The sequence below is a fragment of the Salvelinus fontinalis genome, chromosome 10 (genome assembly GCF_029448725.1).
Source record: "Salvelinus fontinalis isolate EN_2023a chromosome 10, ASM2944872v1, whole genome shotgun sequence".
Lineage (NCBI taxonomy): Eukaryota > Metazoa > Chordata > Actinopteri > Salmoniformes > Salmonidae > Salvelinus > Salvelinus fontinalis.
The window spans coordinates 8,696,096-8,721,491 of NC_074674.1; the positions used below are offsets into that span (position 1 = coordinate 8,696,096).

The 25,396-nt window shown below is 41.2% G+C and overlaps 1 protein-coding gene across 2 annotated transcripts in view; it reads left to right on the plus strand.

The window, feature by feature from the left end:
- The first annotated feature begins 2,396 nt into the window (after window positions 1–2,396).
- LOC129863577 (globoside alpha-1,3-N-acetylgalactosaminyltransferase 1-like) overlaps window positions 2,397–25,396 on the plus strand; it is a 47,008-nt gene continuing 24,008 nt past the window's right edge. Inside the window, exons 1-3 of one of the 2 annotated variants that reach the window (XM_055935647.1) lie at window positions 2,397–2,452; window positions 16,846–16,900; window positions 16,997–17,032. In XM_055935647.1, the coding sequence (XP_055791622.1) occupies window positions 16,875–16,900; window positions 16,997–17,032 (62 nt within the window). In that variant the 5' untranslated portion in view covers window positions 2,397–2,452; window positions 16,846–16,874. Of the gene's footprint in view, window positions 2,453–5,199; window positions 5,300–16,845; window positions 16,901–16,996; window positions 17,033–25,396 lie in introns of those variants that run through there. The other variant, XM_055935645.1, reaches the window with a different exon arrangement.

Genomic DNA, 25,396 nt, shown 5'->3' on the forward strand with positions numbered 1-25,396 from the left:
CTCTGTTTTTTCCAGCTGTTTTAGGCAGGGCAGTTTTTTTCTGCCAGGAAAAATGTTAAAATGTAATGCTGCCCTTATGGTCTCCAAGGCTTTCAATAATTAGTGTTCATGTCATGGGGTTTATTGCTCTTTTTCATTCTGTTACAATTCACCCCATGGTCTGGCTTAGTTGTAACATTTCACTCCTTGTATTTAATACAACAACATTAATCTGTAGTTTGATTTACATATATAACCACACCAATTTGTAAAGGGAAGATGTAGGTTGTATCATTTTGAATACACAAATGGTAAACAATCTCTGAGAAACTGACAAAGGTGAAAAGTATTACAACCATCTCCCCTATACAATTACAAAGATACATACACATTACAGAGATGGACAAGAAAACATCCTCAACCTCCAGATGAGTATAAAGGCAGTTTTAAATACAATGCTTACAGGCTTGTTTGGCTGGTTATCAGGAGAAGACCCAGATGCAGACAGTGTTGAAATAAAAGTATTACTAGAACGTGGCAGGCAAAACGACAGGGCAGGCAGAGGTCAGTAATCCAGATCGGAGTCTATAAGGTACGGAACGGCATGCAGTCTTGGGGTCAGGGCAGGCAGGGGTTAATAATCCAGGGGGGTGTGACAAGGCACAGAACGGCAGGCAGGCTCACGGTCAAGGCAGGCAGAATGGTCAAAATTGGGAAACTAGAAAAAGACAGGAGCAAGGGGAAAACAGATGGTGGGCTGACAGAGAACACAGGTATAAATACACTGGGGATAATGGGCGACACCTGGAAGGGGGTGGAGACAAAGACAGGTGAAACAGATCAGGGTGTGACACTGGTAGCTTATTCTTCAGAGCCAGGCCAACCCACTGGGGAGCCTGGCCCAGCCAATAAGAATGAGTTTATCCCCACAAAAGAGATTTTATTACAGAGAGAACAACTCCTCAGCACCCCCTCTGACGATCCCGCAAGTGAAGAAGCATGTGGAGGTCCTGGGCTGGTGTGGTTACACGTGGTCTGGGATTTGTGACATACTGGACATACTGCCAAATTCTCTAAAATGACATTGTAAAAATAAAAATGTACATACAATTATCTGGCAACAGCTCTGGTGGACATTCCTGCAGTCAGCATGCCAATTGCACCTCGCTCAGCTTGAGACATCTGTGGCATTGTGTGACAAAACTGCACATTTTAGAGTGGCCTTTTATTGTCCCCCAGCACAAGGTTCACCTGTGTAATGATCATGCTGTTTAATGAGCTTTTTGATATGCCAAAACCTGTCAGGTGGATGGATTATCTTGACAAAGGATAAAATGCTCAATAACAGGGATGTAAACAAATTTGTGCACAGAATTTGAGCGAAATAAGCTTTTTTTGTAAGGAACATTTCTGTGATCTTTTATTTCAGCTCGTGAAACATGGGACCAGCACTTCATATGTTGCGTTTATATTTTTGTTCAGTGTACATATCTACCTCAATTGCCTCGTACACTGTTATCGTTACTCATTGTGTATTTATTCTTGGTGTCATCTTTCTATTATTTATATTTTCTCTCTGCATTGTTGGGAAGGGCAGTAAGTAAGCATTTTACTGTCAGTCTACACCTGTTTACGTTTCACCATTTAAAATTTGATTCATACCGTTAATCTCTTTCCATAATGTGTTGTTTAAAGATTAAAGATGTTGCTTAACTGCTGTATTTGAAGCACCACTCCCTTCTTCCCAGTTTCCCTGATGTTGCCACGGCAATCAAGTTGTTTTTGACCATCCCTGTGGCTTCTGAGGAGAGATTGGGGCTCTATTCCAACCGCTTTGCGGAAGGTCGGTTTTACAGCGTGATTGAAATTTAAAGGCGATGTTCCTGCTTTAGCGGAGACTGCCTTCACGGTAAACTGCATATGTTGGCTCAAATGGAAATTACCTTTACATTTCTATTTCGGAATCTGTAACGCATCAGCGTTCCATATTGAATAGAGCCCTACAACTCAAAGAACTACCTAAGAAGCATTAGGCTCTCGGTCTGATATGCGGTTTTGAACACCCGAATAAGCTCCACGTAACCTCGACCACAGTGTGTGTTTACCGATATCCCCTTACTTTCAATCAGTTCGATGATTTGCTTTTCACGGCCTGAGGCACTTTGATCAGTCACATTCTTGAAGCCCAAGAAACAAATGCTTAGCTTCCTATTACATATGGAAATTAAAACGTTTTATGAATGACTTTTTGGAGGGTTACTGTCAAAGTGATAAAAAGACATTGATGAAAGGCGCATGTGTAACAGGGTTGGTTACGTTTCCACTTGCCTCTAAAGAAATCTATTTAATGTTCAAGCATTCTTATTGGTTGGTTTAATTCCCATGACAATAAGGCGTGTTGTTATTGGCCCCGCTTGCAGAAAGGGGGAGATCGAAAGTCAGGTCTCCCCAGTATGAAAATGTGATGCAAGAGGTAAGTCACCTTCTGAATACTGTTTTCTATTTTACAATGTGTACAAGTTTGCTGTACATTCCTGTTTATACATGTGTGGGTATATGGTACATGTTAGGGATTGAGGGTATATGATTGCTGTTTATAAGTGTGTTAGCTAGCCTGCACCGACGTAGTGGTCACATAAGCTCACTGCTAACACAGTTGTTTTCATGCTATTGATTTGACCATCGACAGCCATCAACATCATTAATCCCTGCACAACTAACGTACTGTTTCCTATTTAACTACAGATAATAAATAATGCTCAACTGGGATCACTGGCTGGGGTGATTTCTTTGAACAAAACACAGGAGAGTACGATTAACATCTGTTACACACGGTTACCCAGAGCTCTGTTTCCGGTACACCAGTTCCCTGCTGTGTTCTTTACTGTGAAGGGGTACCACTACCATATACAATTCAGTCTTAATATAAGACATAGGTTGCGGTATAAACACTTAAAAGACACACCCTATCCCCTCAGCCCTCAAATTAAGTGGACACTTCTGATGACGAGTATACACTTCCAGGGCGAGGGGAGAGGGAGTCCTAATATCAAAGGCTGAAGGTCTCTCTAGACTAACATATGGCGCTCTATCTTTATATCTTGACGGTAAAATAAGCAAGGAGATAGACCAGATGCTTTTCAACTTTCCGTGGAGAAACCGTACCCATTACATTAGGGAAACTGTTGTAATGAACACTTATGAGAATGGTGGACTGAGTTTTCTGGACTTTACTACCTCATAATACTATACTTCTAAGATCAATTGGATAAAACAATGCCTTCTCTACTTTTGGTGGCCTTAACTTCATGTTGGTTTGCAAATATAATATTGAAAAAGTTCCAGTGAAACTTCTCTGCTTTTCATCGGCAGGTTTTCTTGTCATGGTCCTTCATTTTATAAGCAGAATTTTTCTCCACACATTATATATGGAATAATCGGGATATTGTATAAAAATACTTCTTTGTTAGTAGAATATTGGTTCTGAAATAATATCCTATTGGTGAGCCAACTTGTAAATGCAGAGTTTTTTAAAAACCTAGTTATAAGGAATTCTTATCCCTTTACAAGGTCCCTGTAACACCTAAAGATTTTGCAATTGTTTTAGATGCCATTTCCTCAAGTGTTGCTTTATTATTCAGGTACATGTCAAGACCCTCAGAGCCGACCTTCCATTAACCCTGTTGACTCATCAGTAGGAAAGATTTGTGTCTCTTTTGGTTCATTCAACAACAGAGCGATACGAACCTTGTTTCAGCAGGATGTTGTATCTATACCTTATGTCATGCCTTATTGGAATGGATTTATTGATAATATCTGTTGGAAAAAAGTTTGGATGTTGCCACACACATACCTACTTGTTAACAAAATTAAAGAAGTGTCCTTTAAAATTGTTCATAAATATTATCCTGCCAACCACTATATGAAGAAGTTTAAGGAAAACATCAACTCAAATTGTACCTTTTGTAATGACCACCCAGAAACGGTGTCGCATCTTTTTTGGCATTGTATTCACGTAAGAAAACTGTGTCAAAACTCCGTAGATTTATAATTGAACACATTTATGAAGATTTTACACTATTGTGGAAAGATGTACTGCTTGGATTCTTTACCTATGATAGAAATCAGCTGAAACAATTTTATGTAATTCATTTCATTATTCTTTTGGCAAAATTTCATATTAACAAAATGTAAATTTACAAACAAAACACCACATTTTCTTACCTTACAAAAATAAATTGAACTATATTTTAAGACAAATAGTCTACTAACAAAAAAGCTGTTAGAATTCTAAGTGTATGCATGTCCCTTAAAATCCTTGTGTAATGTGATATTGTACCCCCTAGCCTAATTGTCCTTTCTATATTATTTATATATACACACTTGTGTTCCCACATCTACTTCCTGTATTGATTTGTTTTTAATATTATTTTTTTAAGTAAAAAAAAAAAGGACGAGGAATGAATGATTTTTAAATGGTCGGAAATTCGTCACTCATTCATCCCACGATGATTGTTTTCAGCCATCGGTAGCTTGTAGGTGCTTTATATGTGCTACAGTCAATTGTGAGTGCATGTCTACTTATATTAAATATATAATTATTAATATACACCTACTGTATGATAGCTAGCAAATTAATTAGCTAACTAAAGTTAGCCTGCCTAGCTGGAACTTCTGAAGGAAAAAGTTTTATTTCTACAATTTCCAAAGGATAACCAAACAAAAACAATAACTTTTTACGTAGTAGCAACATTTAACTTATTTGCATTCGTTTTTACTTACACTTGTATGTTGACTTCTCCATTGATGTCGTTAAGTTTTCGCGGACTTTCCTTTTGGGGAGTTTCTGGACCCGGAGTGAACATAATTGTACACTCGCAAAGCCGACTAAAAACTAGGGCTGAGGGGCTTATGTTGCAAACTTCCCTTGCTTGGCTAATCATTTGGACCGCCCTCCAAGATGGCGACGGGGATTCCCCAAGGGCATAAGGCGAGGGTAAGTGGACGAGGGTGTGTCTTTTAAGTGTTTGGACGGTGCCCACAGAACCGCTCCATAACGATATTCTACCCTTTTGCACACTCCCCCCATGAATTTTAAATTAACTGAATGGTGGAACCTTCCTCCAGCCATGCTTTCACTAATCCAATGCTTCTAAATGCATAACGGGGCGTGAACAAGTGCACACTTCTGGAGACGGTGCGAGCTCAATGGAAATATAGATTTTGTATAAAGTGAGGTATAGATAGCTATATGCACCTTATACTATACAGACAACTGGGATCAGGTGATTCTCAGGAGCATCAGTAAAAATGATACAAAGTGAGTACAAATCAATTGAAAAATGTAGATATTACATGTAGATATGATACGTTTGAGTAGATAAGTTAGTGAAGAAAAGTTTAATGAGTGAGTGTTTATCTATTTAATTGAATGTATTTTATTAAATCTATATTATATTCATGTATTGAGGTCAGTGAACAGGCTATTTCAGAAATCCATGTCTGTTAACCCTATTGTCTGCTAATTGGGTATCAATAACACGTATAATATTATTAAATGTATATAATATTATATGTACATAATACAACTTAGATATTATACAAGAAAATACATTTCAGGTTTGGTGCAAATAGGAACCATCTGGGTGTAAACCCTTCAATGAGCTACACCTGGGCGTATAGCCTATTCTACGCTTAGTAGGGATCAGGCGTAGGGTAATACGCACAGAAAACAATAGCAATCTATATTTTCAAAAGTATATAAGTCTTGTGTTAATATTTCACAACCTCCGGGGCTTTTCGAGTTGCCTATACGCAAATCAATAGTCAAATAATACACTTGATTTATGCTACATATAGCATGCTAAATGTGTCTGATCAGTGATGCATTAGCAAACGAATAGATTAGCTACCTCGCACCTCCACTTATTTGCCCAGCCAGAGATCAAATAACGAAATATACAGACGGAGACTGATTCAGTGAAACAAAATCACATTGATTGATGATCAGACAGGTGAAGGGCTTTTGGTCGGGATAGGGCAAAATAATCCCCACTTGTAACAGCCTAGTAAAGGTCGCTGGTAAGCAACCATGATTACGAAGCATCAAATCTCATGAACGTGCATTGTTTACACCAGATTTAGCCGCGACCAAAGTCATACAGTGAGTGCCAAAAGTATTGGGACTGGAGGTAGGTTTCCATCCAATTGGCAACATATTTTCATACGAATATTCTAAAATTCCGCATACGTTTGTTGTTCTTGCCACCAAATGGATTTGTTGCGGATATAAATCAGTGCTTGATGACGTGGCACACACATGTAGCCTACCGAATAAAAATCCTAAATTCAATGTGTTTCCGTCGCATTTTAATTTCTACTGCATTATGTAGCAAATGTGCCCACACTGGTCTTGGCTAGAGTGCAACAGTTGGCAGATACAGTGTGGGTAGGCTAGTCTACATGATGAGATCATTATGGATAAGTGTCAAAAGGTAGTCAAGCACCGACCATCATGTCACAAGAATAAGACCTTCGATTTTAATTGGAAAGGAACATCAAGGTCACCGTGTACTTTCACCACCTTGTAAAGTTCGTCATAAATATTTAATATTTAATCTGTAGCCTAATAAACTGCATGGTTTCCCGAGTCATAGTGGGAGGAGCAAACATCGTATCATTGCGTGACTCCAAGTTTACTTCGATATTTAATTTTTTATTTTATTTAACTAGGCAAGAACAAATTCTTAATTACAATGATGGTCTAGGAACAGGGGGTTAACTGCCTTGTTCAGGGGCAGAACGACAGATTTTTACCTTGTCAGTTCTTACCTTTCGGTTACTGGTCTAACACCCTAACCACTAGGCTACCTGCCGCCCCTATGATGATATGATGGTTATTATATCAATATTCGATGCGTGAATAAACAATGTGCCTATTCGAAAATAATGTGTAATCACCAGCGGTTGGATTGATCCGTCCATATATCATAAAGAACAGTTTTGGATCTATCTAAAAATGCATCAGGGACCTGATTATAATACCCAAAAGGATCAAAGGAAAATAACCAAAATTCAATATTTTGTTAAATTGAAGGAAAAAGACTGGGTCCTCTTCATTCGGAGCATAAATATTTTCAAATATTATATTTTGTCCCGAAACCTTTACAAGTAAAGTCAAGATGTGTCCCTATTTGTCCTAACTCTTTTCCCACTTGAACATGTATACTTTTGGAAAATAGAATACACACCTCTTTTTTGTTGTTATGTTTTATAGTAAGCACTGCACACCCATCTGTCTCCCACCCAAGAAGCATCTTTTTCCAGCAGGTGGATATCTTGGAGTATAATTACGTTTGAGTGTTTTTAAGATAATTCAATACCTTCCATCTTTTAGAACATAAACCTAATCCGTTCACATTCTACTCCGTCATTTTAATTACATTGGTCATTATGTCTGAAAGGTTGTAACTATACTATGACCAAAACGTGACGACTGTTAGAATATTTTTAAATCAATGCGTTTCGTACAGTCTTTGCTTATCGAATCAAAGAACGTGAACGGCTGGTAGAGCACCACAAATAGAACACTAAACTTCCCATAGAACAAATATGTCATAAACATATCCCAACCCCACGTGATACAAAAACAAATGACAATAAAAAAAATCTCCCTCCTCCCTAAACCAGGCCTTCCTCCGTGTGAAGTGTCCCGAGGTCCTTCCCGAGCACTGACGCTCCAACCAGAATGAGAACGTTTTACCAACGCCAAGTATAGGCATGACCATATACATTTTGATACGACAGCGATGACATGTCATAAATTACATAGATCAACCCAAAACATCAAACATAAAGACAGGCTGATCATTATACTCGTAAAGAGAAGATATTACCTTTCTCACGAACTGTCTAATTCCATAAAGCAGGAATATAAGCAGAGAACAAACACCCAAATGGAGACTGGTATAAATCATAATGATGACAAACTAAGTAACACTTTGGGTTGTGCCCATCACGCATGGCACCAACACACCTGTTGAGGCCTATATTGACCAACTATTGCGGTTATAAAAGTGAAAACAGAATACGCTTGGACTATAATCCTGCTCAATCTAGGACGATAATGACATTAACTGTAAACCAGAAAGATACATTGTAGGCGGCATTTGTAGCATAAACACTCAGTGAGACTGTTACTCACAACATAGGAGTTCTATCAGCGTAGAGAAATGGTAGTATATCCGTGATGAACCACTGCCATCATGTGGATCCTCCATAGCCTACCACACTACTCAGATTGTTTGTCCTCATTGATGTCCGCGACAGACTTCTTTGGGTCTCTGAATCGATGTAGTGATCCTCTCACAGTAATCCAGAACGCGGCAGGGTATTGCAAGGAGTATTTCAGTCCCCGTTTTGATGCACATATGTCTCACCTCCGTGAATGCATTTCTCTTGTCCTGAACCTCATTGGAAAAGTCAGGGAAAAACTCCACCTTTGTCCCTTACCAGTAAAAAGTCCTAAATTATTTTGCTCTGAGTCGGACCTTCTCCCTGTCAGTGTATGTATGGTAAGAATTTCACCAGGATAGGCCGGGGGTTGCGTGGGGCTGGTACTGGGCGCAGTGTCTTCGGTGTCCGATGTGTTCTCTCAATGGTCATGTTGTTAACATCCTCTAGTGTGTCCTGAAATAAATTGCGTAAAATGTCTTTCACACAATCCACTGTATTTATGTGGATTTCGATTTTTTTCAAGTGTTGTTTAGGCGGGTGTTCTTGTCCTCCAATGTTGATATCCTTTCTTCGGCGTTTGTAACTTGGTGGTCGAGTGTCCACTTTTGTTTTCAGTGTGCCCACTGTGTTTTATTTCATCCACATCTTCGCCCACTTTCGCAATTTTCTCTTCTAGATTTTTGTTCATTTTGAGAATCTCTTTTAGAACTGGGTCATCATCAGGCTGTTATTCTCCGCCATTTTCCTTGCTAGCAGAAGCTGCAGGTAGAAACAATGTTTTCGTCAAAAGTGTCTGCTTTTGTGCGTTTCTATGTCATATTCCCATGTAACCGATATCTTGGACAATTAGTTAATTAACAAAATGTGTAACTAGGCGTTGAATAATTTGTTAAAATCTTTTTGGAGCTACACAGCCTCGTTAGTTAGCTGCTGCGCCTCTCCACATCGTCACCGGAACTCCTGTATGACTTTACTTTTATAAAGACAGTTACAGACGCACAAATATCATACCCCCAGACATGCTAACCTCTCAGCATTATAACAGTGGAGGGTAGCATTTTAAGGGGGGAGGGGGTATGATATTTGTGTATCTATAACTTTCTCACTCATTAGTATTAACGATTCATTCAGGACTATCCATAATCATGGTAGCATCGACATTAATACAGAAGTGTTTAGAAACATATTATATTCTTATTTACAGTAAAAGTGACTCCAAAATGACACTACACTATTGACGAAAATAATCCGAAACACAAGCAAAGCAGACAGCAAATGGATCTAACAAGTTTGTAGTCACAACCTTGATGTAGTCATTGCATGCTAGGAATATGGGACCAAATACTAAACTTTTGACTACTTTAATACACAGAGTACCCGTCACAAGTTTGGATACACCTACAGTACTCATTCCAGGATTTTTTATTTTTTTAACTATTTTATACATTGTAGAATAATAGTGAAGACATCAAAGCTATGAAAAACATATATGGAATCATCTAGTTACCAAAAAAGTGTTAAACAAATCTAAATGTATTTGAGATTATTCAAAGTAGAAATCCTTTGTCCTGATGAAAGCTTTATCTCCTGGCATTCTCTCAACCAGCTTGATGAGGTAGTCACTTGGAATGCATTTCAATTAACATGTGTGCCTTGTTAAAAGTTAATTTGTGGAATTTCTTTCCTTAATGCATTTGAGCCAATCAGTTGTGTTGTGACAAGGAAGCGTTGGTATACAGAAGATAGCCCTATTTGGTAAAAGACCAAGTCCATATTATGACAAGAACAGCTCAAATAAGCAAAGAGAAATGACAGTCCATCATTACTTTAGACATGAAGGTCAGTCAATGTGGAAAATGTCAAGAACTTGGAAAGTTTCTTCAAGTACTTCAAGTACAGAAAACTATCAAGCGCTATGATGAAACTGGTTCTCATGAGGACCGCCACAGGAAATTAAGACCCAGAGTTACCTCTGCTGCAGAGGATAAGTTCATTAGAGTTACCAGCCTCAGAAATTGCAGCCCAAATAAATGCATCACAGAGTTCAAGTAACAGACACGTCTCAACATCAACTGTTCAGATAAGACTGGTTTTTGCTTAATAATGGTGCAGAAGGATATGGCCGCCGTTTTACGATCCCGTAACTAATTGTGCTAATGTGTACGTTTTTTCGCATTATTTGTAACTCATTTTGTACATAATGTTTCTGCCACCGTGTCTTATGACCGAAAAGTTCTTCTTGATATCAGGGCAGCGATTACTCACCCCGTACTGGAGGAATTCTTGCTCAACGAATCGGACGGGAAGGATTTACTCGAGACACCTGACAAGGCCCTCATCCCTGACATTCGCAGGCGGAAAAGACGGCGGCATGGTGGACGACGGTCCGGGTGCCTTGTTAGGATCCGTCGCCGAGAGGGTAATCTACCTTTACCATCGGTCCTATTAGCCAACTTACAATTAATCGATAATTAAATAGGCGAACTACAAGCACATATATCCTACCAACGGGACATTAATAACTGTAATATCTTATGTTTCACCGAGTTGTGGCTGAACGACGACATGATTAACATACAGCTGGCGGGTTTAAGCTTTTTCGGCAGGATAGAACAGCAGCATCTGGTAAGACAAGGGGCGGTGGCCTATGCATGTTTGTAAACAACAGCTTGTGCATGAAATCAAAGGAAGTCTCGAGGTTTTGCTCACCTGAGGTAGAGTATCTCATGATAACCTGTAAACCACACTATTTACCAAGAGAGTTTACATCTATATTTTTCGTAGCTGTCTATATACCACAGCAGACCGATGCTGGCACTAAGACCGCACTCAATGAGCTGTATACGGCCATAAGAAAACAGGAAACGTTAATCCAGAGGCGGCGCTCCTACTGGCCGGGGACTTTAATGCAGGAAAACTCAAATCAGTTTTACCTAATTTCTATCAGCATGTTAAATGTGCAACCAGAGGGGAAAAAAACTCTAGACCACCTTTACTCCACACATAGAGACGTGTTCAAAGCTCTCCCTCGCCCTCCATTTGGCAAATCTGACCATAATTATATTCTCCTGATTCCTGCTTAAAAGCAAAAACAAAAGCAGGAAGCACCAGTGACTCGGTCAATAAGAAAGTTGTCAGATGAAGCAGATGCTAAGCTACAGGACTGTTTTGCTAGCACAGACTGGAAAATGTTCCGAGCTCAACACTGCCCTTTCCCACCTGGACAAAAGGAACACCTATGTGAGAATGCTATTCATTGAGTACAGCTCAGCGTTCAACACCACCTCTGCAACTGGATCCAGGACTTCGTGATGGGCCGTTCCCAGGTGGTACAGGTAGGTAACAACACATCCGCCCCGCTGATCCTCAACACGGGGGCCCCTCAGGGGTGCGTGCTCAGTCCCCTCCTCTACTCCTGTTCACTCATGACTGCATGGCCAGGCACGACTCCAACACCATCATCAAGTTTGCCGATGACACAACAGTGGTAGGCCTAATCACCGACAACAATGACACAGCCTACAGGGAGGAGGTCAGAGACCTGGTCGTGTGGTGCCAGGACAACAACCTCTCCCCCAACGTGATCAAGACAAAGGAGATGATTGTTGACTACAGGACGAGGACCGAGCACGCCCTCATTCTCATCAGGTTGTAGTGGAAAAGTTTGAGAGCTTCAAGTTCCTTGGTGTCTACATCACCAACAAACTATCATGGTCCAAACACACCAAGACAACACCAAGACAGTCGTGAAGAGGGCACAATAAAGGCTATTATCCCTCAGGAGACTGAAAAGATTTGGCATGGGTCCTCAGATCCTCAAAAGGTTCTACAGCTGCACCATCGAGAGCATCCTGGCTGGTTGCATCACTGCCTGGTATGGTAACTGCTCAGCCTCCGACCGCAAGGCATTACAGAGGGTAGTGCGTATGGCCCAGTACATCACTGGGGCCAAGCTTCCTGCCATGCAGGACCTCTATCAGGCTGTATCAGAGGAAGGCCCTAAAAATTGTCAACGACTCCAGCCACCCTAGTCATAGACTGTTCTCTCTGCTACCGCACGGCAAGCGGTACCGGAGCACCAAGTCGAGGGCCAAAAGGCTTTTTAACAGCTTCTACCCCCAAGCCATCAGACTCCTGAACAGCTAATCAAAGGGCTACCCAGACCCCTCTATTACGCTGTTGCTACTCTGTTTATTATCTATGCATAGTCACTTTAACTCTACCTACATGTACATATTAACTCAACTAACCGATGCCCCCGCACATGGACTCTGTACCGGTATCCCGTGTATATATGTATATGTATATGTGTATATGGCCTCGCTTTTATTTTACTGCTGCTGTTTAATTATTTGTCTTTAATTATTATTCTTATCTATTTTTTACTTAATAAAAAATCTTAACTTCCAAAAGCATTTTTGGTTAAGGGCTTGTAAGCATTTCACTGTAAGGTCTACACTTGTGACCAATACAATTTGATTTGACTGTGTGAATCAGACCTTCATTTAAAAAATATGCATATATTATTTCATTTTATTTCACCTTTATTTAAGGTAGGTAGGCCAGTTGAGAACAAGTTCTCATTTACAACTGCGACCTGGCCAAGATAAAGCAAAGCAGTGCAACCAAAAACAAGAACACAGAGTTACACATAAAGGATCGGTAGGATGGTCAGATTTATGAGGGTATGTTTGGCAGCATGAGTGAAGGAGGCTTTGTTGCGAAATAGGAAGCCGATTCTAGATTTAATTTTGTATTGGAGATGCTTAACGTGAGTCTGGAAGGAGAGTTTACAGTCTAACCAGACACCTAGGTATTTTTAGTTGTCCACATATTCTAAGTCAGAACCGTCCAGAGTAGTGATGCTAGTCCGGCGGGAGGGTGTGGGCCTTCCTAAGCCAGGACTCAGACACGGCTAGGACATCCGGGTTGGCGTAGTGTGCTAAAGCAGTGAATAAAGCAAACTTAGGGAGGAGGCTTCTAATGTTAACATGCATGAAACCAAGGCTTTTACTATTACAGAAGTCAACAAATGAGAGCGTCTGGGGAATGGGAGTAATACTGGGGGCTTCAGGGCCTGGGTTAACCTCTACATCACCAGAGGAACAGAGGTGGAGTAGGATAAGGGTACGGCTAAAGCCTATAAGAACTGGTCGTCTAGTGCGTTCGGAACAGAGAGTCAAAGGAGCAGATTTCTGGGGCGGAAGAATAGATGGTTGAATTGCTGCAAAGAAACCACTACACTAAAGGACACCAATAATAAGAAGAGACTTGCTTGGGCCAAAAAACACAAGCAATGGACATTCTGTCCTTTGGTCTGATGAGTCCAAATGTGATATTTTGGGTTCCAACCACCGTGTCTTTGTGAGACGTAAAGTAGGTGAACGGATTAACTCCGTATATGTGGTTCCCACTGTAAAGCTTGGAGGTGATGGTGCTTTGCTGGTGACACTGTCAGTGATTTATATAGAATAAGGCACACTTAACTAGCATGGCTACCACAGCATTCTGCAGCGATACACCATCCCATCTGGTTTGTGCTTAGTGGGATGCTCATTTGTTTTTCAACAGGACAATGACCCAACACACCTCAAGGCTTTGTAAGGGCTATTTGACCAAGAAGGAGGGTGATGGAGTGCTGCATCAGATGACCTGGCCTCTCCAATCCCCCGACCTCAACCCAATTGAGATGGTTTGGGATGAGTTGGACTGCAGAGTGAAAGAAAAGCAGACAACAAGTGCTTAGCATATGTGGGAACTCCTTCAAGACTGTTGGAAAAGCATTCCAGGTGAAGCTGGTTGAGAGAATGCCAAGAGTGTGCAAAGCTGTCATCATGGCAACGGGTGGCTACTTTGAAGAATCTCAAATCTAAAATATATTGTGATTTCTTTAACCCTTTTTTGTGTTACTACATGATTCAATATGTGTTATTTCATAGTTTTGATGTCTTCACTATTATTGCACAATGTATAAAATAGAAAAAAATTAAGAAAAACTATTGAATGAGTAGATGTGTCCACACTCTTGACTGGTACTCTAACTATTCAGACCCTTTGCTATAAGACACAAAATTGAGTTCAGTTGCATCCTGTTTACATTGATCATCTTTGATGTTTCTGCAACTTGATTGGTTACCACCTGTGGTAAATTCAATTGATTGGACATGATACACACCTGTCTATAAAAGGTTCCACTGTTGACAGTGCATGTCAGAGAAAAAAAAACAAGTCATGTTGCGAAGGAATTGTCCGTAGAGCTCCGTGACAGGATCTGGGGAAGGGTACCAAAATATGTCTGCTGCATTGAAGGTCCCCAAGAACACAGTGGCCTTCATAATTCTTAAATGGAAGAAGTTTGGAACCACCAAGACTCCTCCTAGAGCTGGCTGCCCGGCCAAACCGATAAATTAGGGGAGAAAGTCCTTGGTCAGGGAGGTGACCAAGAACCCGATGGTCACTCTGACAGAGCTCCAGAGTGCCTCTGTGGAGATGGGAGAAACTTCCATCAGGACAACCATATCTGCAGCGCGCCAACAATCAGGCCTTTATGGTAGAGTGGCAAGACTGAAGCCACTTCTCAGTAAAAGGCACATGACAGCCCACAAAGAGTTTGCCAAAAGGCACCTAAAACATTCTCTGGTCGGTTGAAACCAAGATTGAACTCTTTGGCCTAAATGCCAAGTGTCACGTCTGGAGGAAACCAGGCACCGCTCATTACCTGGCCAATACCATCCCTACTGTGAAGTATGTTTGTGGCAGTATCATGCTGTGGGGGTGTTTTTCAGCGGCAGGGACTGGGAGACTATTCAGGATCGAGGGAAAGATGAACGGAGAAAAATACAGAGAGATCTGTGATAACCTGCTCCAGAGCGCTCATGACCTCAGTCTGGGGCAAAGGTTCACCTTCCAACAGGACTTTCTAAGCACACAGCCAGGACAACGCAGGTGTGGCTTCGGGACAAGTTTCCTAATGTCCTTGAGTGGCCCAGCGGGGCCCGAACTTGAACCTGATCAAACATCTCTGGAGAGATCTGAATATAGCTGTGCAGCGATGCTCCCCATCTAACCTGGCAGAGCTTGAGAGGATCTACAGAGAAGAATGGGAGAAACTCCCCAAATACAGGTGTGCCAAGCTTGTAGTGTCATGCTCCCTAGTGGCGCAGCGGTCTAAGGCACTGCATCTCATTGTTAGAGGCGTCACTACAGACACCCTGGTTCGAATCCAGGCCGCATCACATCCGGTCGTTAGTGTGAGTCACATAGGGCAGCGCACAATTGGCTCAGCGTCGTCCGGGATTGGCCGGTGTAGGCTGTCTATGTAATTAAGAATTTGTACTTAACTGACTTGCCTAATTAATTAAAGGATAAATAAATAAAAAATGAAATAACCAAGAAGAATTGAGGCTGTAATCGCTGCCAAAGGTGCTTCAACAAAGTACTGAGTAAAGGGTCTGAATTCGTATGTAAACGTGATATTTACATTTACATTTAAGTCATTTAGCAGACGCTCTTATCCAGAGCGACTTACAAGTACATACATTCATACTTTTTTTTTGTACTGGCCCCCCGTGGGAATCGAACCCACAACCCTGGCGTTGCAAGCACCGTGCTCTACCAACTGAGCCACACGGGGCCCCATATTTCAGTTTTATAAAAAAAAAAATTTGCAAACATTTAGAAAAACCTGCTTTTGCTTTGTCATTATGGGGTATTGTGTGTAGATGGATGAAGGGAAAAAACAAATAAGGCTGTAACTAAATTTGAGAAATGTCAATGGGTCTGAATACTTTCCGAATGCACTGTATTTGTTGCGTTCTATCACCGAGTTGTAAAAGCAAGCAGAGCAGAAACTGGCTACTATTTAGATGACAGGTGTAACTGGCAAGATAAATGCTGTTTAACTTAACAGAAAACAACTAAACTAGGGTTTATTCAAACATTAATGTTTCATCCACTCTCAACTGTGGTGAATGATGTGGAGATCATCCGTTCACCTACTCTGCGTCTCAGAAAGACAGGGTGGTTGCAAGCAAAAATCTCAAATTTGGACTCATCAGACCAAAGGACAGAGTTTCACTGGTCTTAAAGTAATGATGGACTGGCGTTTCTCTTTGCTTATTTGAGCTGTTCTTGCCATAATATGGACTTGGTCTTTTACCAAATAGAGCTATCTTCTGTATACCACCCCTACCTTGTCACAATCCAACTGATTGGCTCAAACGCATTAAGAAGGAAAGAAATTCTACAAATGAACATTTAACAAGGCACACCTGTTAATTGAAATGGATTCCAGGTGACTACCTCATGAAGCTGGTTGAGAGAATGCCAAGAGTGTGCAAAGCTGTCATCAAGGCAAAGGGTGGCTACTTTGAAAAATTTCAAATTTATTTAGATTTTTTTTACACTTTTTTTGGTCACTACATGATTCCATATGTGTTATTTTATAGTTTATGTCTTCACTATTATTCTACAATGTAGGAACTATTAAAAATAAGAAAAACTCTGTAATGAGTAGGTGTGTCCAAACTTTGACTGGTACTGTAGTTACAGTACTTCTTATTTAGCAGAAATTAATTTTCCTTTATCTCATATTGTTGGTTGTTAATGACAGTTTTTTTCCTTCTTCTCCAGAGCGTGAACACTGGCTACTTACTTTAGTAATGGCTGGGGGAATGGTTCTCTGCTGGTAATGACATTTGAGAAGCTGTAGCCTACATTTGAACTTTTTTTTAGTTTTTATTGTCATCACTATTGTTTGATTTTTTTATTCTCCTCATCAAAGGCTTGTCTTCTCACGCTGCGCATCTGTCTCTCTCAAGTAAGAAAACATGTATTACAATGCTGGGTGAATGCTGTGCTGTAAGGTGTGGTTAAAGCTGTGCTGTAAGGTGTTGCTTAAGCTGGGTGAATGCTGTGCTGTAAGGTGTGGCTAAAGCTGGGTGAAAGCTGTGCTGTAAGGTGTGGTTAAAGCTGGGTGAAAGCTGTATTGTAAGGTGTGGTTAAAGCTGGGTGAAAGCTGTGCTGTAAGGTGTGGTTAAAGCTGGGTGAAAGCTGTGCTGTAAGGTGTGGCTAAATTTCTACCCATTTGTTGGATGCATTAGCTGTTTTGTTTTAATTGTCTTTCAGATTATTTTGTGCCCAATAGAAATGAATGGTAAATAATGTGCTGTGTCATTTTGGAGTCACTTTTATGATAAATATGAGTATAATTACTCATCACATTAATGTGGATGCTACCAGCAAATGTATCCATAAAATTTGTAGTCACAAGCTTGATGTAATCATTGCATGCTATGAATATGGGACCAAATACATAACGTTATACTGCTTAAATACACATAAGTGAATTTGTCCCGATATTTTTTTCTCCCCTAAAATGCGGGGGGGGGGACTATGTACAAAAAGTCTTTAAAGGGGAATGGAAACACTATGATATAGAACGCCAGCTAACTGTAAATGTACATCGCCATATTGGCATTGTTGCGTCACTGGCAGGAGAGAGCATTTTGGAACACCACAAAATGGCTGAGTTTACAGAGTAGCTCCAAGTCTGAGAATGAGTTTATTACAGAGAATGAAATAATTGTTAGTTAGGGAGCCAATAAACCTACTGAAGCCGTTCATGTTTGAGCCGATCGTTGCCCCAGATCAAAGAGTTCGTTCTCGTAGCAGTCACAACACTGATATGCCGCCTGAAACACCTCAGCTAGAGGGTTGGCGTAGGCAAACACAAACTGGTGTGAGTGGGGATACTGCCAAGTAATGGCTAGAGTATGAGTGTGTGTTGTAGAGAGATGGTGGCGATACAGTACAAAATCCCAGTGGATGATGGCTGTATTACATCTAGTCAGAGGCTCCTGTCAATCTGTGGCGATTTATTTATTGTGTTACTAATCCTTATGAAGGACTTCCTGGCAGAAGAGGTTACACGACCAGTCAGCAGACGATATGCCAGTTAAATAATTGGTGAAAATGTTCTTGTTAAGGTAGGCAGGTAGCCTAGTGGTTAGAGCGTTGGGCCAGTAACCGAAAGGTTGCTAGATCAAATCCTCAAGCTGACAAGGTAGAAATCTGTCGTTCTGCCCCTGAACAAGGCAGTTCCAAGGCCGTCATTGTAAATAAGAATTTGTTCTTAACTGACTTGCCTAGTTAAAGAAAGGTTAAATAATACATTTTTAAAATGTAATAATATCAGTAGTGGGTAGGTGTTCAATATATATATATATATATCCTATAAAGATGTTTATCGTCAGCGCTGTTTGGCACTTTGGTAACAAATTTACCTTTAGATGACCAGAGTTCGATTCGCAGACAGCATCATGATTAATGAAATCTCATTCTAACCAATAATAGGGGGTGCTCGTTATAAATACATTGTGATTTAGTTTCGGTATCAGACACATTTTTCTTATGATTTTGTTTGCAAAGCATACAGGCTGGCAGCTTATCGCTAGTTCACCCTATTGGCACAAGGGAGAATTGGACGAGGTGTACGGCGTCTCATCCCTGCGTGTGCCGTTTCTTCCACAAAGCGCGCATAGCCAGAAGCAAAGGCACTGAATAAAAGTAATTTAGTAAATCTAGCCTAAGACATAGACCTAATGCCTGGGTTGTATGTAAAAATAGTGTTAGTTAGCTTGTCCACTATTACAACAGGTTCAAGTGTAACCAGATAAACTTGCTTTGAAGTTAACAGCTTTCAGTGAACACTAATCCCTTGTCCCTGTCGCTAGAGTAGTGACTTCACCTAGCTTTGGCTGCCATCTATTGGAAAGGAATGGTACACACACGGGCAACTAGTTGGCAGAGTCAAAGTAGACTTTAATAATGTGCCCTTTAGCAGACAACTTTATCCAAGGCGAACTGGGTACATGGTAGTGGAAACAGATCACAATTTTGCAAACAGGATTACAATTTTGATATCATGGATGGTCAGTCCTTGCATCTATATCCCTGTCTATGAATTTGAGAGTAGTTACATTTCTCCAGTCCCACCCCTCAGCTATTTACCGAGAGGAGCAGGGAGACACTTTATTGTTTCTACTGTTGATTGCCACATTAAGAAGTTAAGATGCAGATAAATACACACCAAAATATGTTACAGATACGATAAACATTTCCATCATTCAGAATGTTAGTGAATACACAGCATCCAGCACAGCAAACAATCAAAAGCCCTTTTTACATCAAAATAATAACCACAGTGGCTATAGAGGGTGCAACAGTTCAACACCTCAGAAGCAAATGTCAGTTGGCTTTTCATAGCTGAGCATTAATAGGTTGAAAGAGAGTCGGAAAAGCAGAACCGGGACAAAGTAGCACATCCATTGAAACATTATTATTATTATTTTAAATCAATGGAAAAACAACTTCACTCCGATTCCCTTTATGGGTGGGTGTATCTTTGAATTGGTTGTTGAATGACCTGCTCCTTCTCCATTTTCGGGACACCATCCCGCTCCCCCAAAGTGATCAATAGTATATCTCGTACTGTGATGATTGTGATTCTGAGCTCTCAGGTTCATACAGTGAGTTCTGGTCTTCACTGATCTCACTCTCCGTCTGCTCCATCTGTGTCTCCATTTTAGTTGCATTTAGCAACGTTAATTGCTGGGGGTGTTACACAAAACACTTCAGATGCAATTAGCTAGTTACCTTCAGCTAGAGTAGCAACAAAGTTGTCCAGTGTCTAACGCTAGCCTAGTCAACAACAGTCATGACTGGTTAGCGTTACCTCAGGCTCCATTGCATTGACTCGCATCGCCTCCTCCATTCAGTCACTTTTGCTTGACTCCAAAGTCAGCGATGTTGATGATGGTCGGTCAGTAACCCCTACACCATAACCCTCAATGTCAAATGTAGGCGCAAGCAGAGGGTTTCAATGTAGGCTAATGACTCGTTTCCAATCGGAAACTACCGGTTGCCCGATCGAAAGTGTCCTTCATCCGAAGTCTCCCTCAGCCAGGTGCTGTCTGCAGATCCTGCTAGCTCGAGCTGGCACCTTTTTCCTCTTCAGGACATGGAGCCACTTCTTCAAAAGTTGTGGGTCCTTGGGCAGCCGATGGTAGTTTACAGAAGGATTTTTGGGGAGATAATTCATAAAGCCTGGCTCTATACAATTCATGTTTAAATTACTACTTGTTGTCCACACCTAACCTAACCTCTTCGATTCACCCTCCGTGCGAAAACTCAATACCACAGACAATTTGCTGATTCCTACCAGTTTTTTTTTTTTTTTTTTTTCACCTTTATTTAACCAGGTAGGCAAATTGAGAACACGTTCTCATTTACAATTGCGACCTGGCCAAGATAAAGCAAAGCAGTTCGACACATACAACAACACATAGTTACACATGGAGTAAAACAAACATACAGTCAATAATACAGTGAAAAATAAGTCTATATACAATGTGAGCAAGTGAGGTGAGATAAGGGAGGTGAAGGCAAACAAAATATATAAAATATATATATAAATAAATAAAAATATAAAAAAGGCCATGGTGGCGAAGTAAATACAATATAGCAAGTGAAAAAACACTGGAATGGTTGGTTTGCAGTGGAAGAAAGTGTAAAGTAGAGATAGAAATAATGGGGTGCAAAGGAGCAAAATAAATAAATATACAGTAGGTAAAGAGGTAGTTGTTTGGGCTAAATTATAGATGGGCTATGTACAGGTGCAGTAATCTATGAGCTGCTCTGACAGCTGGTGCTTAAAGCTAGTGAGGGAGATAAGTGTTTCCAGTTTCAGAGATGTTTGTAGTTCGTTCCAGTCATTGGCAGCAGAGAACTGGAAGGAGAGGCGGCCAAAGGAAGAATTGGTTTTGGGGGTGACCAGAGAGATATACCTGCTGGAGCGCGTGCTACAGGTAGGTGCTGCTATGGTGACCAGCGAGCTGAGATAAGGGGGGACTTTACCTAGCAGGGTCTTGTAGATGACCTTGAGCCAGTGGGTTAGGCGATGAGTATGAAGCGAGGGCCAGCCAACGAGAGTGTACAGGTCGCAGTGGTGGGTAGTATATGGGGCTTTGGTGACAAAACGGATGGCACTGTGATAGACTGCATCCAATTTATTGAGTAGGGTTTTGGAGGCTATTTTGTAAATGACAGCACCGAAGTCGAGGATTGGTAGGATGGTCAGTTTTACAAGGGTATGTTTGGCAGCATGAGTGAAGGATGCTTTGTTGCGGAATAGGAAGCCAATTCTAGATTTAACTTTGGATTGGAGATGTTTGATGTGAGTCTGGAAGGAGAGTTTACAGTCTAACCAGACACCTAGGTATTTGTAGTTGTCCACATATTCTAAGTCAGAGCCGTCCAGAGTAGTGATGTTGGACAGGCGGGCAGGTGCAGGCAGCGATCGGTTGAAGAGCATGCATTTAGTTTTACTTGTATTTAAGAGCAATTGGAGGCCACGGAAGGAGAGCTGTACGGCATTGAAGCTCGCCTGGAGGGTTGTTAACACAGTGTCAAAAGAAGGGCCAGAAGTATACAGAATAGTGTCGTCTGCGTAGAGGTGGATCAGAGAATCACCAGCAGCAAGAGCGACATCATTGATGTATTCAGAGAAGAGAGTCGGTCCAAGAATTGAACCCTGTGGCACCCCCATAGAGACTGCCAGGGGCCCGGACAACAGACCCTCCGATTTGACACACTGAACTCGATCAGAGAAGTAGTTGGTGAACCAGGCGAGGCAATCATTAGAGAAACCAAGGCTGTCGAGTCTGCCGATGAGGATGTGGTGATTGACAGAGTCAAAAGCCTTGGCCAGGTCAATGAATACGGCTGCACAGTACTGTTTCCTATCGATGGCGGTTAAGATATCGTTTATGACCTTGAGCGTGGCTGAGGTGCACCCATGACCAGCTCTGAAACCAGATTGCATAGCGGAGAAGGTATGGTGGGATTCGAAATGGTCGGTAATCTGTTTGTTGACTTGGCTTTCGAAGACCTTAGAATGGCAAGGTAGGATAGATATAGGTCTGTAGCTGTTAGGGTCAAGAGTGTCCCCCCCTTTGAAGAGGGGGATAACCACAGCTGCTTTCCAATCTTTGGGAATCTCAGACGATACGAAGAGAGGTTGAAAAGGCTAGTAATAGGGGTGGCAACAATTTCAGCAGATAGTTTTAGAAAGAAAGGGTCCAGATTATCTAGCCCGGCTGATTTGTAAGGGTCCAGATTTTGCAGCTCTTTCAGAACATCAGCTGACTGTATTTGGGATAAAGAGAAATGGGGAAGGCGTGGGCGAGTAGCAGAGGGGAGGGCAGTGCTGTTGACCGGGGTAGGGGTAGCCAGGTGGAAAGCATGGCCAGCCGTAGAAAAATGCTTATTGAAATTCTCAATGATTGTGGATTTATTGGTGGTGACAGTGTTTCCTATCTTCAATGCAGTGGGCAGCTGGGAGGAGGTGTTCTTATTCTCCATGGACTTTACAGTGTCCCAGAACTTTTTTGAATTTGTGTTGCAGGAAGCAAATTTCTGCTTGAAAAAGCTAGCCTTGGCTTTTCTAACTGCCTGTGTATATTGGTTTCTAGCTTCCCTGAAAAGTTGCATATCACGGGGGCAGTTCGATGCTAATGCAGAACGCCATAGGATGTTTTTCTGTTGGTTAAGGGCAGTCAGGTCAGGAGAGAACCAAGGGCTATATCTGTTCCTGGTTCTAAATTTCTTGAATGGGGCATGCTTATTCAAGATGGTGAGGAAGGCATTTAAAAAAAATATCCAGGCATCCTCTACTGACGGGATGAGATCAATATCCTTCCAAGATACCTTGGCCAGGTCGATTAGAAAGGCCTGCTCGCTGAAGTGTTTCAGGGAGCGTTTGACAGTGATGAGTGGAGGTCGTTTGACCGCTGACCCATTACGGATGCAGGCAATGAGGCAGTGATCGCTGAGATCTTGGTTGAAAACAGCAGAGGTGTATTTGGAGGGCAAGTTGGTTAGGATGATATCTATGAGGGTACCAGTGTTTACGGAATTGGGGTGGTACCTGGTAGGTTCATTGATAATTTGTGTGAGATTGAGGGCATCAAGCTTAGATTGTAGGATGGCTGGGGTGTTAAGCATGTTCCAATTTAGGTCGCCTAGCAGCACGAGCTCTGAAGATAGATGGGGGGCAATCAGTTCACATATGGTGTCCAGAGCACAGCTGGGGGCAGAGGGTGGTCTATAGCAGGCGGCAACGGTGAGAGACTTGTTTTTAGAGAGGTGGATTTTTAAAAGTAGAAGTTCAAATTGTTTGGGAACAGACCTGGATAGACCAGTGACGTCATTACTATGGCAATTTAAAATGGCGCTGACCATAGCTCAAATAAACGTTGTTGACGATCAAAATACTAAATATAAAGACGTTTTTATGTTAAATGCACATATTTAGTATTAGTGGATTGAATATATCTCTTTGTTTTAGATTTACTTCCTAAAGTGTTTCCATTCCCCTTTAACCTCATAGTCATTGTTTGATTTCAAATCCAGAGTCTTGAAGTATAGAGCCAGATGAAGAAAACATGCTGCACTGTCCCAATAATTACAGAGGGCACTGTAAACACAGTAGATAATACCAGGATTACTGACCTTCAGTCACTGTAAACACAGTAGATAATACCAGGATTACTGACCTTCAGTCACTGTAAACACAGTAGATAATACCAGGATTACTGACCTTCAGTCACTGTAAACACAGTAGATAATACCAGGATTACTGACCTTCAGTCACTGTAAACACAGTAGATAATACCAGGATTACTGACCTTCAGTCACTGTAAACACAGTAGATAATACCAGGATTACTGACCTTCAGTCACTGTAAACCCAGTAGATAATACCAGGATTACTGACCTTCAGTCACTGTAAACCCAGTAGATAATACCAGGATTACTGACCTTCAGTCACTGTAAACCCAGTAGATAATACCAGGATTACTGACCTTCAGTCACTGTAAACCCAGTAGATAATACCAGGATTACTGACCTTCAGTCACTGTAAACCCAGTAGATAACACCAGGATTACTGACCTTCAGTCACTGTAAACCCAGTAGATAATACCAGGATTACTGATCTTCAGTCCCAATAATTACAGAGGTCACTGTAAACACAGTAGATAATACCAGGATTACTGACCTTCAGTCACTGTAAACCCAGTAGATAATACCAGGATTACTGACCTTCAGTCACTGTAAACCCAGTAGATAATACCAGGATTACTGACCTTCAGTCACTGTAAACCCAGTAGATAATACCAGGATTACTGACCTTCAGTCACTGTAAACCCAGTAGATAATACCAGGATTACTGACCTTCAGTCACTGTAAATACAGTAGATAATACCAGGATTACTGACCTTCAGTCACTGTAAATACAGTAGATAATACCAGGATTACTGACCTTCAGTCACTGTAAACCCAGTAGATAATACCAGGATTACTGACCTTCAGTCACTGTAAACCCAGTAGATAATACCAGGATTACTGACCTTCAGTCACTGTAACCCCAGTAGATAATACCAGGATTACTGACCTTCAGTCACTGTAAATACAGTAGATAATACCAGGATTACTGACCTTCAGTCACTGTAACCCCAGTAGATAATACCAGGATTACTGACCTTCAGTCACTGTAAATACAGTAGATAATACCAGGATTACTGACCTTCAGTCACTGTAACCCCAGTAGATAATACCAGGATTACTGACCTTCAGTCACTGTAACCCCAGTAGATAATACCAGGATTACTGACCTTCAGTCACTGTAAACACAGTAGATAATACCAGGATTACTGACCTTCAGTCACTGTAAACACAGTAGATAATACCAGGATTACTGACCTTCAGTCACTGTAACCCCAGTAGATAATACCAGGATTACTGACCTTCAGTCACTTTAAACCCAGTAGATAATACCAGGATTACTGACCTTCAGTCACTGTAAACCCAGTAGATAATACCAGGATTACTGACCTTCAGTCACTGTAAACACAGTAGATAATACCAGGATTACTGACCTTCAGTCACTGTAACCCCAGTAGATAATACCAGGATTACTGACCTTCAGTCACTTTAAACCCAGTAGATAATACCAGGATTACTGACCTTCAGTCACTGTAAACCCAGTAGATAACACCAGGATTACTGACCTTCAGTCACTGTAAACCCAGTAGATAATACCAGGATTACTGACCTTCAGTCAC